The 14589-nt window shown below is 44.4% G+C and overlaps 1 protein-coding gene across 4 annotated transcripts in view; it reads right to left on the minus strand.

Annotated features, from left to right (window-relative positions):
• Window positions 1–14589, minus strand: part of LOC137425950 (inositol 1,4,5-trisphosphate-gated calcium channel ITPR1-like) — a 465322-nt gene that overhangs the window by 309905 nt on the left and 140828 nt on the right. For all 4 annotated transcript variants that reach the window (XM_078776380.1, XM_078776381.1, XM_078776379.1 and 1 more), the window contains 3 exons: window positions 11068–11319; window positions 7766–7910; window positions 7383–7539 (listed from right to left, as the gene is read on the minus strand). In XM_078776380.1, the coding sequence (XP_078632506.1) occupies window positions 7383–7539; window positions 7766–7910; window positions 11068–11319 (554 nt within the window). The remainder of the gene's footprint in view (window positions 1–7382; window positions 7540–7765; window positions 7911–11067; window positions 11320–14589) is intronic.

Genomic DNA, 14589 nt, shown 5'->3' on the forward strand with positions numbered 1-14589 from the left:
CTTCCATTCCCCCCTTTCCGTCAATTGCAATTCGCATTGCCAACTGCATGTTGGGCGGTTTTCCCTTCATCCGCCATTGACCACGAGGCAGGGTTGGGGGAAGGAAGGCGGGTCCCCACCTCGTCAGAGAGGGGAGGAGTGATCCAGCCCCACTCGACCAACCATGAACAAGGGGTTTGGCTTGAGAGGGCGGGGAGAGAACGTTTGGGGGAGGTTCGCAAAGGTTGAGGGGCGGGGCCTATATAACCCACGGCGGGGGTGTTCCCAGAAGAGATGCACTTTGAGTTGGTCTGAGTCGGTTGCCAGAGGAGGGTCAGTGGTTGCGGTGGTAAGAAGTCGGTGGTGAGAAGTGGTGGCGTCGAGGGGTCAGTGGTTGCGTTGGTCGCGTTGAGTTGTCAATGGTGAGGAGACACCAGGGCCAAGAGAGAGAAGGTGCCAAGGGCCATTACCAGCAGTTGCGCCAGAGACGGCAGACGCGCCCTGAGCTGAGCCAGAGAGGCAGCGTTGACTCCACCAGGCAGCTTCAACCCGTTACCCCGCGGGGACCAAATAGCGGTGGCATCGGTGGCCGTCGAGGTCCAGCCGACGTCCCGTGCGGGATCAAGCCCGAACCATCTGCCCCCAGCCGAACCTTCCCATTCCTCCTTCCAACATTCATTCCATTCCATCCTTCTTGTATACGTGAGTTTGTTTTGTTTGTTCTGTCCCTGGGTATTTAATTAAGTCTGTAGGTAAGCTAAAATTTGCACTGTGTCACCTGCGTCTTATGTGTTGTAAATAAAACTTGATTGCTCCTTTTTGCTTGTGTGTGTAAATAATAAACCCCATTACTCGTCTGTACGTCTTCTCGTTTTATTCCTTTTTCCTCTTGCATTGCGTCGTTTTTGTCTTTTCCCTCATTGAGCAGCTGTGGTGCGATACGGCCAAAGTTCTGGGTGAATCGGGTGAGTCAGGGATCCTGTAACGGTCGCGGCAATACCAAACCGCTCGGTAACTAACATCTTAATCCGCGATCAGTAACAATATATATATATATATCTATATATCTCTGACAGGGTGTTGCCGATATCCATACAAAATTAATACCAAAAATGAATTGGTCATTTCTGCATGGATTGGGATTGATTTGTGTGGAAAGAATGAGGTACTGCAGAAATTTGGCGGAAAGATGGAACAATCGCAAAAACAACCACTTGAGAGCCTGGTGCCGAAACACACCAACATGACATGCACGTGCAACAACACTTGTTGGGGTATAAAAACGTTGGGTTTTCATTTGCATGCCATCACAATCTTACAGCAAGTGAACAGCGAAAACATGCCACGACTCACGGATGAGATTCTTCGGCCACACGTCCTTCCCATTATGCAACAAGCGAACGTCATTTTCCAACAAGACAGCGCCCGACCTCACACTGCAAGACTGACAACAGCCTTATTGAGGAATCACAACATCCAGGTCCTGCCATGGCCCTCCAGGTCTCCAGATTTAAACCCAATCGAACATTTATGGGATGCACTGGATCAACGACTGCGAGCACATCAGCAACAACCACAGAACCTCCGACAGTTGGCACAAGCACTGCAGGCAGAGTGGGTGAACATTCACCAGGCCACAATTCGGGATCTGATTGCTTCCATGGGATGCCAGTCAGTTTTGGACTCTAATGGTGGCCATACAAGATATTGAGCACAGATGACCTTCACCTTGAAAATCTACTGTTCCATGTGTGCCATATGGAACCTGGGTCAATGAGAATGATGTGTGCCAATTTTGAACAATCGATTACCATCTGTTGATTATTTATATGATATATAAAATATACATCTAAAATAACTTTTGCGTTTTTTTTTTTGCAGTTTTGCGTTTCTTTTTTTGCAGGGTACATATATATATATATATATATATATATATATATATATATATATATATATATATATATATATATATATATATATATATATATATATATATATATATATATATATATATATATATACATACAAGCATATCATCAAAATCTGGATTCAGATATGAAGATTGGATGCTGTAGACTAAATAATGTCCAAATCTGGAGTGAAATCCGACAAAATTTACCATATCTAGCAATTGGTGAACGCCATTCAAGCTGCTTTTGCAAGCCATGGCACTACAGTAGACGGAGCTCCCTTTTTGTTTTTACTCGCAAGGCAAGAAGTTTAGGTATGTTATAACACCCTTTTTTAATTTGTCTGCTCTCAGTCGTTTCCACATGATTTGCTGCTTGAAATCGATCTGCTTTTAAAATTCCTCCATATATGTATATATGTATATATACCGTGGAACCCTGCTATTCACGGGGGACATGTTCCTGCAAAATCTGCGAATTGCGAAACCGCGAATAGCGGGGCATTGTTTCAATGGCAAAAGGGGGGATAGGTTCTCAAGTCGCGAAATTCCGCGAATAGAGAGGAACAAACCGCAAATGGCGAGGCAAAATCCACGAATGGTGAGGCAAATCCCGAGAATGTCAATGATAATCCACGAAGATCGATGAAAATCCCGGAAATGGCTAGGCAAATGCCACAAATGTCGGCGATAATCCCAGAAATGGCGATACAAATTCCACGAATGTCGATGAAAATCCGTGAATGCATGCCATGCCAGTTTCATTGGGGGAAAAGGAAAAAGGAGACATTTATTGCACCAATAGATACTGTGGAGTGTTTTCATTCTGTACAGTAACTCGCGGGGATGACGTGTTATGCAGCTGGTGGAGTATCCTGCGAAGCTCTCGATTATAGTGCGGCAAAAATTCGCAGCCACGAAAACCATGAAAATGCAAAGCGCACAGCAGTGAATGTAGAAGCAACGAGCTCGTGGCTCGTAAAATTTTTTTTGTATATGTCCAGCTGCTTTATGTATGGTTGGTGAAAGATGGGTTTTATTAATGGGCCAAGCTAGCGGCTCGTGAAATATTTTGTTTGCACCCCCGAAAACCGTGAATTTGCGGAACACGGCCACGAATAGGAAAAAAAAAAAAACCGTGACTTCACGGAACATGGCTGCGAATAGAAAAATCCCGGGAATTTGCAGGACACTTATCCGCGAAGTAGGCCGCATTTTATCACCTGCGAGTATGCAGACCATGAATAGCGGGGTACGACTGTGTGTGTGTGTGTGTGTGTGTGTGTGTGTGTGTGTGTTTGTATGTATGTTTGTATGTATGTACGTATGTATGTATGTATGTATGTATATATATATGTATATATATGTATATGTATATATATATATATATATATATATATATATATATATATACACACACATATACATATATATATATATATTGTTGCGGTTTTGCCATAAAGGCAAACCCCCTATAGTTAATTGCACGACAACATGTAGCCTGCAGTAGTTCGTTATTTCTTATTACCGGTAATTGTAAATATTAGCTCCCTTCCCATTGTGTAATAATTTAAGCAAATATGCGTTGAGTTAGACAGGATTCCAAACTCCCTCGTACTGGTGAAAGATGTGCAGGGAGGCGTGGCTAAAAGAACAGGTCACGTCACCAGCAGGCGACCAATCAGGTCGAAGCCCACGTCATTAACAAGCGGCCAATCAGGTCAAAGCCCACGTCACCAGCAGGCGGCCAATCAGGTCGAAGCCCACGTCACCAGCAAACGACCAATGAGGGGTCGTGGACACGTCACCGGCAGGTGACCAATGGTGGGTTGTAAAACCCCCGAATGAAGGAGGAATGAAACCTTCATGGAAGGAGGCAGGGCTGAATGACCGCACGTGACCAACCTCAACCAATGGGAGGCTGTGGAACATTCTGGAAAGCCTTTCGGGTCCGATATAACCCAGGGCTCATCGCATTTCGAGCCCCTCTCTCATCCGGCATCCTCTCTGATGACCTCCTTCTCGGATGACCTCCTTCTCGGATGGTCTTCTTCCTCTCATCCAGCCGACCTGCAAGTGTTCATCTCTCCCACGATTCATCTCGAAGCTGGCTATCCGACGTGCTGGGTCATCTTTCCTGCGCTAAAGTTTGTCGTTCATGTGGATTTCGAAGTGGCCGTTCGCCCTGTGGAGCTCCTGCAAGCTTCGTGCGGGAACTGCCAGACCACATCATCTGCACGTTTCCCGGTACAAGAATTAACCTGTGTGTCATTCCCTGTGTGTGTGTGAAGGCACCTGTTGGGATTAGGTAGGTAAGGATTGATAAGACTGCCCCCCTCCATCTCTCGTCTCTTTGCCTGGAAATAAAAGGCTGTACATTTTGGTTCCTTTCAAACCTGCTCGTATCGTCCTTTTCTCCATTGGCCTAGCATCATCTGAAACCGAATTTTGCTTGAATCAGGCCCATCAATCACGCACAGTAACGTTGCTTTCCACACCGTGCAATCCGCTCGGCACGACATAAGGTGTGTGGAAGCAAGGGTTCAAGCCCCGATTTCGTCGGCCGCATGTCTCGAAGGTATTTGGGATTCATTGACCAGCAAACTCTTTGGCGCGTGGCTGGGAGATTGGCAATTGGAGTTGCTTAGCAACCCGTCAACCACGAGTTTAGTTGTGGCCGGCGGCCTGTGGACCCGAAGTTTAAGGGGGAACAGGGTCATAAACCCCCCTTAGTACGTCGACCAACCTGGGAGCCGCAACAATATGTATATCCAATGTTTACTCCAGTATATATGCAACCAGATCCCTGATCCCTTGTCATCATCATTCCGAATATTTTTGGTTATTGAATTTCCAGTGGATGTAAATTTTCTTTTTTATAACATGGATAATACATTATATTGAATTTTGAAGTTGGTGGTGCAAGGGTGCTTGCGTTGTTACTGTGACGTCATCCATCTATGGGAACGTCGGTAAATGCTGTTAGACAATGGGAATAGCAGCCATTGTCGGCTATCCCCGTAGTTGTCTCCAACCGTGAATTTAACAGAAAATACCAAAGTGCCGTCTTTACATAGTGAGAAGTAAAGACCCTATTCTGTTGCACACTTTCCTTATAAGGCAATGACCTTTCAAATTTGATTGGTCTCATCACAAAAATTTGACGAGCTAGAGGAAAACCAAAAACAGATTTAGAAACAGCTTCCAAAGAGCTATCTAGCCCACCTATAATTATGTCTGATAAAAATGACTTGTTGGCCAGTGTAATTCTTAAAACGGTGGAAAAACGTTATCTAACACCTAAAAATATTCAGGTGTCAAGGTAAACTCCCACCCCTAACCTTGCGGCTTCGAGGGGGTGGGATACAAAATTCACCCATTGTGAAACTAGGTTTTGTGCCTCATCCACCGGGGCATGGTTTTAAGAAAATCTCCTCAAAACCGCATATGAACCCATGGGATAGTATGAGGCCAGAAACGATAAATTCTCATGAGAAACGTAGATACAGCAGTTTACCAAAATTTCCCCAGAAAACAAGGTCAGGTAGGAAAATTGTGTAAAATCCTCTTAGTTTCATCCAATTGCTGAAAAACGTCGCACCACAATATGCATTGTGTTCAAGTTTTTCTTGTATCTTCATTTGTTAGGTATAGTACTTTCTAAAACGCACAAAGGGCTGGCAGCATGGCCAAGAGGCACCTCTAAGCTGTGCAGCCAGGGTTAGAATTTCGGCACAGCTATAAACTGTCATACCGGTGATTCACAAGCAGGGCGATTCATCAATTCACGTTAAACTGGGTGTCCCATCTGCTGGCATTGGTTCGTCGACGTTAAAGATTCCACGGTGTCCTTCATAATTACAAAGAGCTATCGCTGGCACCATGAACACAATTACAAATTCCTACACCTGACTACTTCTGGGAAGGCAATGGCAGACCACTCAGTATAACCCTTGCCAAGAAACTGCTTTGGCAGCACCGACGCTCTGTAACAGAGTGTGGTGCATCAGAATCAGAAAGCGCATATAATAATCTTTTGCACGCTTCCATCTTTTGTCTCGGTATTGCTATAGTATAGAGTCCCTTGCTTAAATAGTAATTACAATGGACCACTCACTGTCAGTTTGGGCAAACCTCAAGCCTCATGGCAGAGTGAATATATGTTCGATCATCTTATTATAATTCCCAAAATGTCCGTCCGTCCGTCCGTCCGTTCCCAGGTATCGCAAAAACGGCTGAACCGATCGCAACGAAATTTTGGGTGGGGAATCCTGGGACCGCCTGGAGTAAAATAGGCTATATTGTTTTTCCAATTTCAGCTTTGGTCTCCAGCATTTTCAGGTTTGGACTCCCGCCTAAGGTTATTGTCCCGGGTACCGCAAAAACGGCTGCACCGATCGCAACGATACACCTCCATGCCCGTGGGATTCCCACGAGTGACCCCACCAGTTTCCATAATTTGACAAATTAGTGTTCTTTAAATATCACATCACGTTGACCTTTGTTCTCCACTTATACTAGCTAAGCTTACTTGGACTGTGTGGCTGTCGGCCTGCAATAATCAAAACAGTTTTACGAGCTATACCAGGAAGAAATACATCGGTTAGCCATATAAACGTCAATTTTCTGGCAAACAACTGCAAGGAAATTAGTGAAGTCTCGGAGGTATTGCTTACAGCTTCTCGACCAGAAGTTCCTGACACTTCGATGCACCTTGGGATTTTAGCAGTCGGGGAATAGCATATGTGGTAGTCACGGGTGATGACTGTTTATGTGTTTCTTTTTCAACAGCCTGTCAACATGGCCTGCACTGTACCTAAACAGCTGGATGTGAAGGTGCATGCCATGCCATTTGAGATATAACACAAGAAAACTATGGCGAGACGTCATGGCCATTTCAATCCAAAAATCAACTGTGCTCATCTGGCACACTTGAGGGGCATATGTTTGACAGTTCCATTTTGACTGGAGATTTTGAAAATCTTGGACCATAGATTTTTGGTTGCTAGAGACTGCGCACAGGGAACTGAGTATGGCGCGAGTTTGATCATGGAGATGTGGTGTTTTCGTCCAAGCAGATTGAGTGGTGTGATATAATCATTGGCAACATCTGAAACGATCATTGTTATTTTTATCATTATTTTTATTCCATATATTATATGGTCGCCAATAGCCTGGTGTTGGCTTAGCGGTTAGGGTGCCGGCTTGGGATCCTAGGATCCTGGGTTCGAATCCTGGTCGATCGCTGAATTAACACCAGGGGGGTTGCAGCCTATCATCCTTCCGAGGTCCGCAAATTGAGTACCAGTTCACTGGTAATTTCCTGTGTGTCGCAAGAGGCGACTAACAGCGTTGGCGGCAGGAAGGGCATCCGGCCATAAAACATTGCTTCAAAAAGGGGACCACGGTGCCCGAAAAAGGCCAACCCCTGCTCTGCGGGGAAAAATGGCCTCTAATATACTATATGGTGGTTCATACTATATGGTTGCCCTACCCCGATGACCAAAGGCATCCTTGGCGAGAGTTGGGAGCTGTGGTCCAGGTGCACCCTTCAGGCAGTCTAAAATGGGTAGCAGCAGGCGTGTCAGCCGAAGAAGATCGTGAAACATGTAGAAACCAAAGTAGATGAGATGTCGAGCCAGATTCACAACCTGTGATGAGAAACGTCACACTCACTCATGTAAAATAATAAAACGTGACTGTGATAACGCATTGCATTAACCATTTTCATTTTGCAATTGACGCGTGGATGAGAAAGGCAGTTCCGGGTTCAGAGGGATATTGTGGGGGTAAAGAGGGCAATTATTATAGAAGGACTGTACATTTATAACAAGAGGTCAGATAAAGAGGAAGAACCCTTCGATTGGCAAGAAGTACCTCGAATGTTAACTTGTTTTTGTCACGATCTGAGAATGGCTGAGGTTGTGAGACTACCTCATGCAAATACTCCTCCACAAAAACCATGGTTGGAGCAAATCGAGATCTTGCCTCTCCAACATCTGATCCAACACTTGCATCATAACTGTAGATGAAAGGACAAAGAAAACAATCACATCATATTTGGGATGGCACCAAGGTGTTAGAATAGAAAGTTCAGCGGACCTCTTTAAAGTTTTTTAAATATCAAGTATAATGACATCAGGGCTAGTGGTAAGATCGCCGAGACCTAGAGGTATTCACACTGCCTCTGAACTGTCTACCCTGGGTTCGAATCTCAGCCCAGCTATAAGCATCCTTGTGTTTCACATGCAGAACGACGCATCGATGGGCCCACGGTGTCCTTCGTGAACAGTATGCGAGCTATTTCCGGGACCCTGAAAAAATCCCAAATTGCTGTCCGGAGTTCCTGTGTCGGAGTGGCGACCCATTCCAGGATTGTAACACCAGCCAAGAAACTGCTTCGGCTGAATCGATGCTCTACATAGAAATGATGATTCATGATGATGATTAGAACGACATCAGTCTGCAAGGTGTGTCCCTGGCCCAGCACTTTAACCAGCAGTGTTGGGGTCAGCTAGCCATTTGTGGTGAAAAGTAAACTTAAGTAACCTGCTGACTCTCATAGGACACACAAGCCAATTAATTAGCCAATATGCTCCTCATACTTGATGCTTTTGATTACAAAATACAGGGCACTGCCCAATTCAATAAATAAGCCAAAGGTTTGGGCTGTGAGAATCACCGTCGCCTTGCTTTGATTTTTATCCGCTGTAGCTAAACAGTGTCTATGATTTAATTGCAGATACTGCATCTTCTTATTTTATTATTATTTCATTAAAAACACAACATTTCCTTCAGAGACTTGCTGTTCTGTTTTGTGTTGTCACTTTTTGTCAGTGGCACTCAATATATGGCGGTTTTGGCTTAGCGGTTAGGGTGCCGGCTTGGGATCCTCGGATCCTGGGTTCGAATCCCGATCGATCGCTGAATTAACGCAAGGGGGGTTGACTCAGCCTGTCATCCCTCCGAGGTCGGCAAATTGAGTACCAGTTCACTGGTAATTCCCTGTGTGTCGCAAGAGGCGACTAACAGGGTTGGTGGCAGGAAGGGCATCCGGCCATAAAACATTGCTTCAAAAAGGGGACCAAGGTGCCCGAAAAAGGCCAACTCCTGCTCTGCGGGGAAAATGGCCTCTAAAGGTGGTTCTTCTTCGAACTCAATATATGGCGGGTGGGGAAACCCGTTCGCAGAACGTCGCCGAAATGAATAGGCCTTACCGAGATGCATCATGATCAACATGGAAGTTCAACTGTCAAAGTTACAACACGACTGCTGGACCTATCTAACAAGACCTGCTATTATTGGCTGATATCATTAGATATTATCTCATGAGATAGGTCCAGACCTATCTAACAAAACCTGCTATTATTGGCTGATATCATTAGATATTATTAGATATCATCTCATTAGATAGGTCCAGACCTATCAACAAAACCTGCTATTATTGGCTGGTTAAACAGAAACATCTCATTTCCTATAGCACTATAACGTGCTTTCATGGAGCTATCACCACAGAGTGCTGCCACAAAGAACTGCCAGATGCAGCAGCATTGAGCGGTCAGTTGACAATGTTGTCATGCCGATAGAGTATTGTAAATGCTTTTCAAATTATTTCACAATGGCATCAAGCAAATCCTGCTCCCAATCTATACCCAGCTCACCAATAACCTTCAACAAAACCAGCAGCAAAATCCCCATTACTACACATCCATTCTCAATAGGCCACACCACGAATTCTAAGTCACACTAATATTTTTTTTGTTAATTTTTGTTCCTGCCCCTAGGAATGTTTCCTGTTGAGATATTTTATTACCTCCGCCACCAAAGGTGGATGGAGGTTATGTTTTCACCCCTGTCTGATTGTCTGTCTGTGTGTCTGTCCGTTTGTCTGTGAACAACATATCTCAAAAAGTTGTGGACGGATTCAGACTAAATTTGGCGGAGATGTAGCGTATGTGACAAGGACGAACTGATTAGATTTTGGTGAAGATCCGGATTCGGATCCGGCTACTAGAATTTTTAAAGCGATTCTTCACCATTGGGAGATCGGGACAAAAAAAACGATACATAGCAAGATATCTCAAAAAGTTATGGACGGATTTGGACGAAATTTGGCGGAGATGTAGCATATGTCACAAGGACGAAATGATTAGATTTTGGTGAAGATCCGGATTCGGATCCGGCTACTAGAATTTTTTAAGCGATTCTTCACCATTGGGAGATAGGGCCAAAAACTATACATAGCAAGATATCTCAAAAAGTTATGGACGGATTTGGACGAAACTTGGTGGACCGATTGGGTGTCTGACAAGGACGATTCGATTTTGGTGAAGATCTGAATATGGATTCAGATATGAGAATTATTTAATTTTTCAAGTGATTCTTCGCCATTGGGAGATCGGGCCAAAAACGAGACGTAGCAGGATATCTCAAAGAGTTATGGACGGATTTGGACGAAACTTGTTGGACAGGTTGTGTGTGCGACAAGGAATAATCGATTCAATTTTGGTGAAGATCCGGATCCAGCTGGTAGAATTTTTAGGTGACTTCACCATTGAGTGATATGGCCAACCAGGCGCAGGTATTCTCTCTACTGAGTGCCGTTCTAGTTTTCACTGTTACTGTAAGTTAATGAGAATAAATGGTGACCCCTGTCAATTCAAGTCATGACATATTTAGGTATGGAAATCTCTTCCCATGTTGGTAAAGTGTTATGCTGAGGGCCTGATGAGTTGTTGTGACAGAAACAGCACTAGTGCTTTAAGAAAAGATAAAATCACCTAATATTTGCAGCAGGTGATTTATTAATACAGCTCTCTACAACTTTGGCAGATATATCGTGTGTGGGGCCTAGTTGTCTGAACAAATTACTTTCCAATATGTGGTTGCAAATATAACTCAGCTGCACAATTGTTCTTGACTGGGGAGAATAAGGAAGACCTTTTGCCAATTATGAGCCACAGATGTGACTGTGGTAGGGCCAGCGATCGGATACAACTCCATAAATTCGTGTTTTCTGCTAATCGTATTTTTCCACCCTTAATGGGTCAAACAAATGACAGCTTGTTCTCCTTTTAGCAAGCTTGTGAAATTGACAAGTGATATTCATCCAACCCTGTTATTCCCTTCAATCCTTTAAGGGGGCAGCATATAGAAAAACGGAACACATCTCTCCTTACTCATTGACAGAAATGACCGAGGGAATCTCAGCCCAAAGACGAGCGAAGCGCAGAGGTGAGACGGGCTCTTGTGGATCCCGATCAACATGACGGTGCAGTAGGAGACTGCAAAAGGCAGCACGTAGCTCAAACGGCAGATGGTCATCCTCAGCACAACGCTGCACCAGCTGAACATCCAGCTGCTGTGGCATGCCATCAATGGCCAAGTATTGGCGGTCCAGACACATTCGTGAGAACAGGTTAAGCTGGTACCTGCAGATAAGGGCAGAGAATTTCCTGAAAGTTGATGCATTGATTCATGTCTATGCAGCACCTGGTTGTGGGCTTGCAGAATTGATGAAGGCACAGTTCTCAGATCCCCCCACCATACCTCATTACTCAAAGATAAGAATAAGAATTTAGCTACAGTACCAGAATACAATGGACCTATCTTTTTGAAAGCTATGCCAACGGATTGAAAATGTCTCTAGACACATTGATTTGTATCACATGACTACGAATGCCATAGTTCATATATATATTCGCCTATTACTTAATGCCCACTGGAATCCAGCTGGGACTTTAACACAGAACCAAACTCCCTTGTGAGATTGGGTGTGGAATGCCTCTCATCGACATGCAGAATAAAAGACATTTTGCACTTCCCTTGTGGCATTAACCACCTCACAAGTGTCATGTGCACACGGTGACCTTTAGTATCATGTAGGACAATTGTTTGAGAGATATAAGCCGGAAGCATTCTGCTTTATTTGAGTCCCTCATGACATCATTAGAAATAAGTATGGACCACATCAGCTTTGTGCATGTCATTTTATAACAAGCGGGGTAAACTAGTGGGAAACCTCATGCTCCCTGAACGGCTAATCGTAGCTACCAACGGCTTATGAAAAGAACTGTACATTAATTTGCAAATCATGTCATATGAAGCAAGGCATATGTGCAATCTTGATTTCATCGGAATTCATCTTATTGCGTTCCAAGCTGTAGTGAGTGCAATCTCATGCTAAACTCTGAGCTACCGGAATGTCGTCATTGCTTCAAGGTTAATCCTGCACCATTTGTTTGCTATATCAAATTAAATATATTGTGACGGTTGTGAGCCCGAAAGAGGACGTCGTGCACCTCTTGGGCAGGTAAAAGCACATGCATGTAAAGTTAGAAGCAGTTATATCTTGGTATTGTATTTTGTTTAGCAATTATGTTAGAGTGTATACATGGGATAAATATGCATTGCGAGTGTGAGTTAGCACAAGTCGTGTTATTTTCACTCTCTCTCTCTGCCTTTTCGTTACTCAAACACCTTGCAAACAACATGTTTGGAGCAAACCCGCTCATGAAGGAGCGAAATCCAAGCGCCCAACCCTCCAGCACAGGAGCGAATGTAGCTCCACCAATCCGCTACGATTATGGCAGGAGTGGAGAAATATATGGCATTCTGAGGAATGTTGGGAACGCCCTATGCCAGCCTCAGTGTGGGGAGGGGAAGAAAGCAAATAAAAGGCGAGACACGCTGGGCAGTTCAGAGCAGTTGGGCGGTTCACGGTGTAAGCAGTCAATCACCTCTACATCTAAGCTCTTTGCCTCGGCAGTTCATCTGTACAGTCCCACTCAACATCAGCGTACCTTTTTCTCTTTCATGACTCTTGTTTTATCTCTATCCCCATTCTCTTTCGTTTATTCCTCCGCACCTCACACATCTCCACCCATTTCATTTTCCACACAAGCACTTTTGGACAGACCGCAACGCTTCTTCCTCGTTTCCTTCTCAGGACTTTCCATTCACTGACACTCTTATGGATCTAGCAAGCCTTCAGCATACCATTACTATGTTGCCTCTGGACTGCAGCACCTACCCTCACGAACTGGAACGAGATTTCCTGGAGCCACGCAGATCACCTTGTTAGGCGAACAGGCCTCCCAACCTTCTCCCTGCGACCGGGTGCTGGAGGATAGGGAGGATGGGGCCCACCATTTTTGAATCTTGATTTTTCCTGCCACTTCTCTCTTTGAATTTCCCTTTTGCCACTCCTCACGTCATGTGCCACCCTTTTGCTTATTTTCCTGTGCAATAGATTTATGAAACTGTTGATGTTGACTTGTGTCTTGACTTATCCTGCTCGGGTTTGATCTGGGATAGCACTCCCAGGACGACTGGTCCGAGTACAGAATCGTAGTGGCAGGCGATAGAGAGTGGCACGTGGTGTTGGATTGCTTGGCCAAGTAGCCACCACTAAGTCGCCGGCACGGTTCCCCATCTGCTTCATTCATCTGACAGGTGTGGTAAACCAACCCTGTGCACGAAGATCCAGTCAGAAGTGAGTGTTGTCAACAGCGTGCATGGTCTTTTCATAGATATGCTGGGTTTGGAGTTATCCGTCTACACAGCAATTACAACATGTACAATTGTACATATATACACTATACAGTACCTTCAGAAAGTATTCACACCCCTTGACATTTTCACATTTTGTTGTGTTACAGCCTGAATTTAAAATGGATTAAATTGAGTTGTTTTTTTTGGCACTGATCGACACATAATAGCCAATAATGTCAAAGTGGATTTTTTAAAAGAAATTTTCACAAAATAATTAAAAATGAAAAGCTGAAATGTTTTGAGACACTTAGTATTCAACCCTTTTGCTATGAAAGTCCAAATTGAGCTCAGGTGCATCCAATTTCCTTTGATCATCCTTGTGATGTCTCTACAAGTTGATTGGAGTCTACCTGTGACCAATTCAATTGATTGGACATGATTTAGAAAGAAACATACCTTTCTACATAAGGTCCCAGAGTTGACAGTGCATGTCAGAACAGAAACTCCACCATGAAGTCCAAGGACTGTCTGTAGAACTCCGCAATGGAATTGTAAGGAGGCATAGATCTGGGGAAGGGTTTAAAACAATTTCTAGAGCATTGAAAGTTTCCAAGAGCACAGTAGGCTCCATCATTAGGAAATGGAAATAATATGAAACTACCCAGACTCTTCCTAGAGCTTGCCATCTGACCAAAATGAGCAACTATACAAACTTGGCAGGAAGGACCTTGGTCAGGGATGTGACGAAGAACTCAATGACCACTCTGACAGAACTACAGAGGTCCTTGGCTCAGATGGGAGATCCTGCCGGAAGGACAACAGTTTCTGTGGCACTTCACAAATCTAGGCATTATGGTAGAGTGGCCAGATGGAAGCTACTTCTGACAAAAAGGCGCATGACAGCACACCTGGAGTTTGCAAAAAGGCACTTGAATGGCTCTGAGAGCATGAGATGAAAATTGAACTCTTTGGCCTGAATGCAAAGCGTTATGTCTGGCGGAAAATGAGCGCAGCTCATCACCCATCCAACACCATCCCTACCATGAAGCATGGTAGTGGTAGCATCATGCTATGGGGATGCTTTTCAGCGGCAGGGACTGGGAGACTTGTAAGGATAGAGGAAACAATGAATGGAGCAAAATACAGGCAAATCCCTGAGGAAAATCTGCTTCAGAGTGCAAAAGACCTCAGGCTGCAGCAAAAATTTA

This window comes from Myxine glutinosa, chromosome 4, assembly GCF_964187855.1.
Source record: "Myxine glutinosa chromosome 4, kmMyxGlut1.1, whole genome shotgun sequence".
Taxonomy (NCBI): domain Eukaryota; kingdom Metazoa; phylum Chordata; class Myxini; order Myxiniformes; family Myxinidae; genus Myxine; species Myxine glutinosa.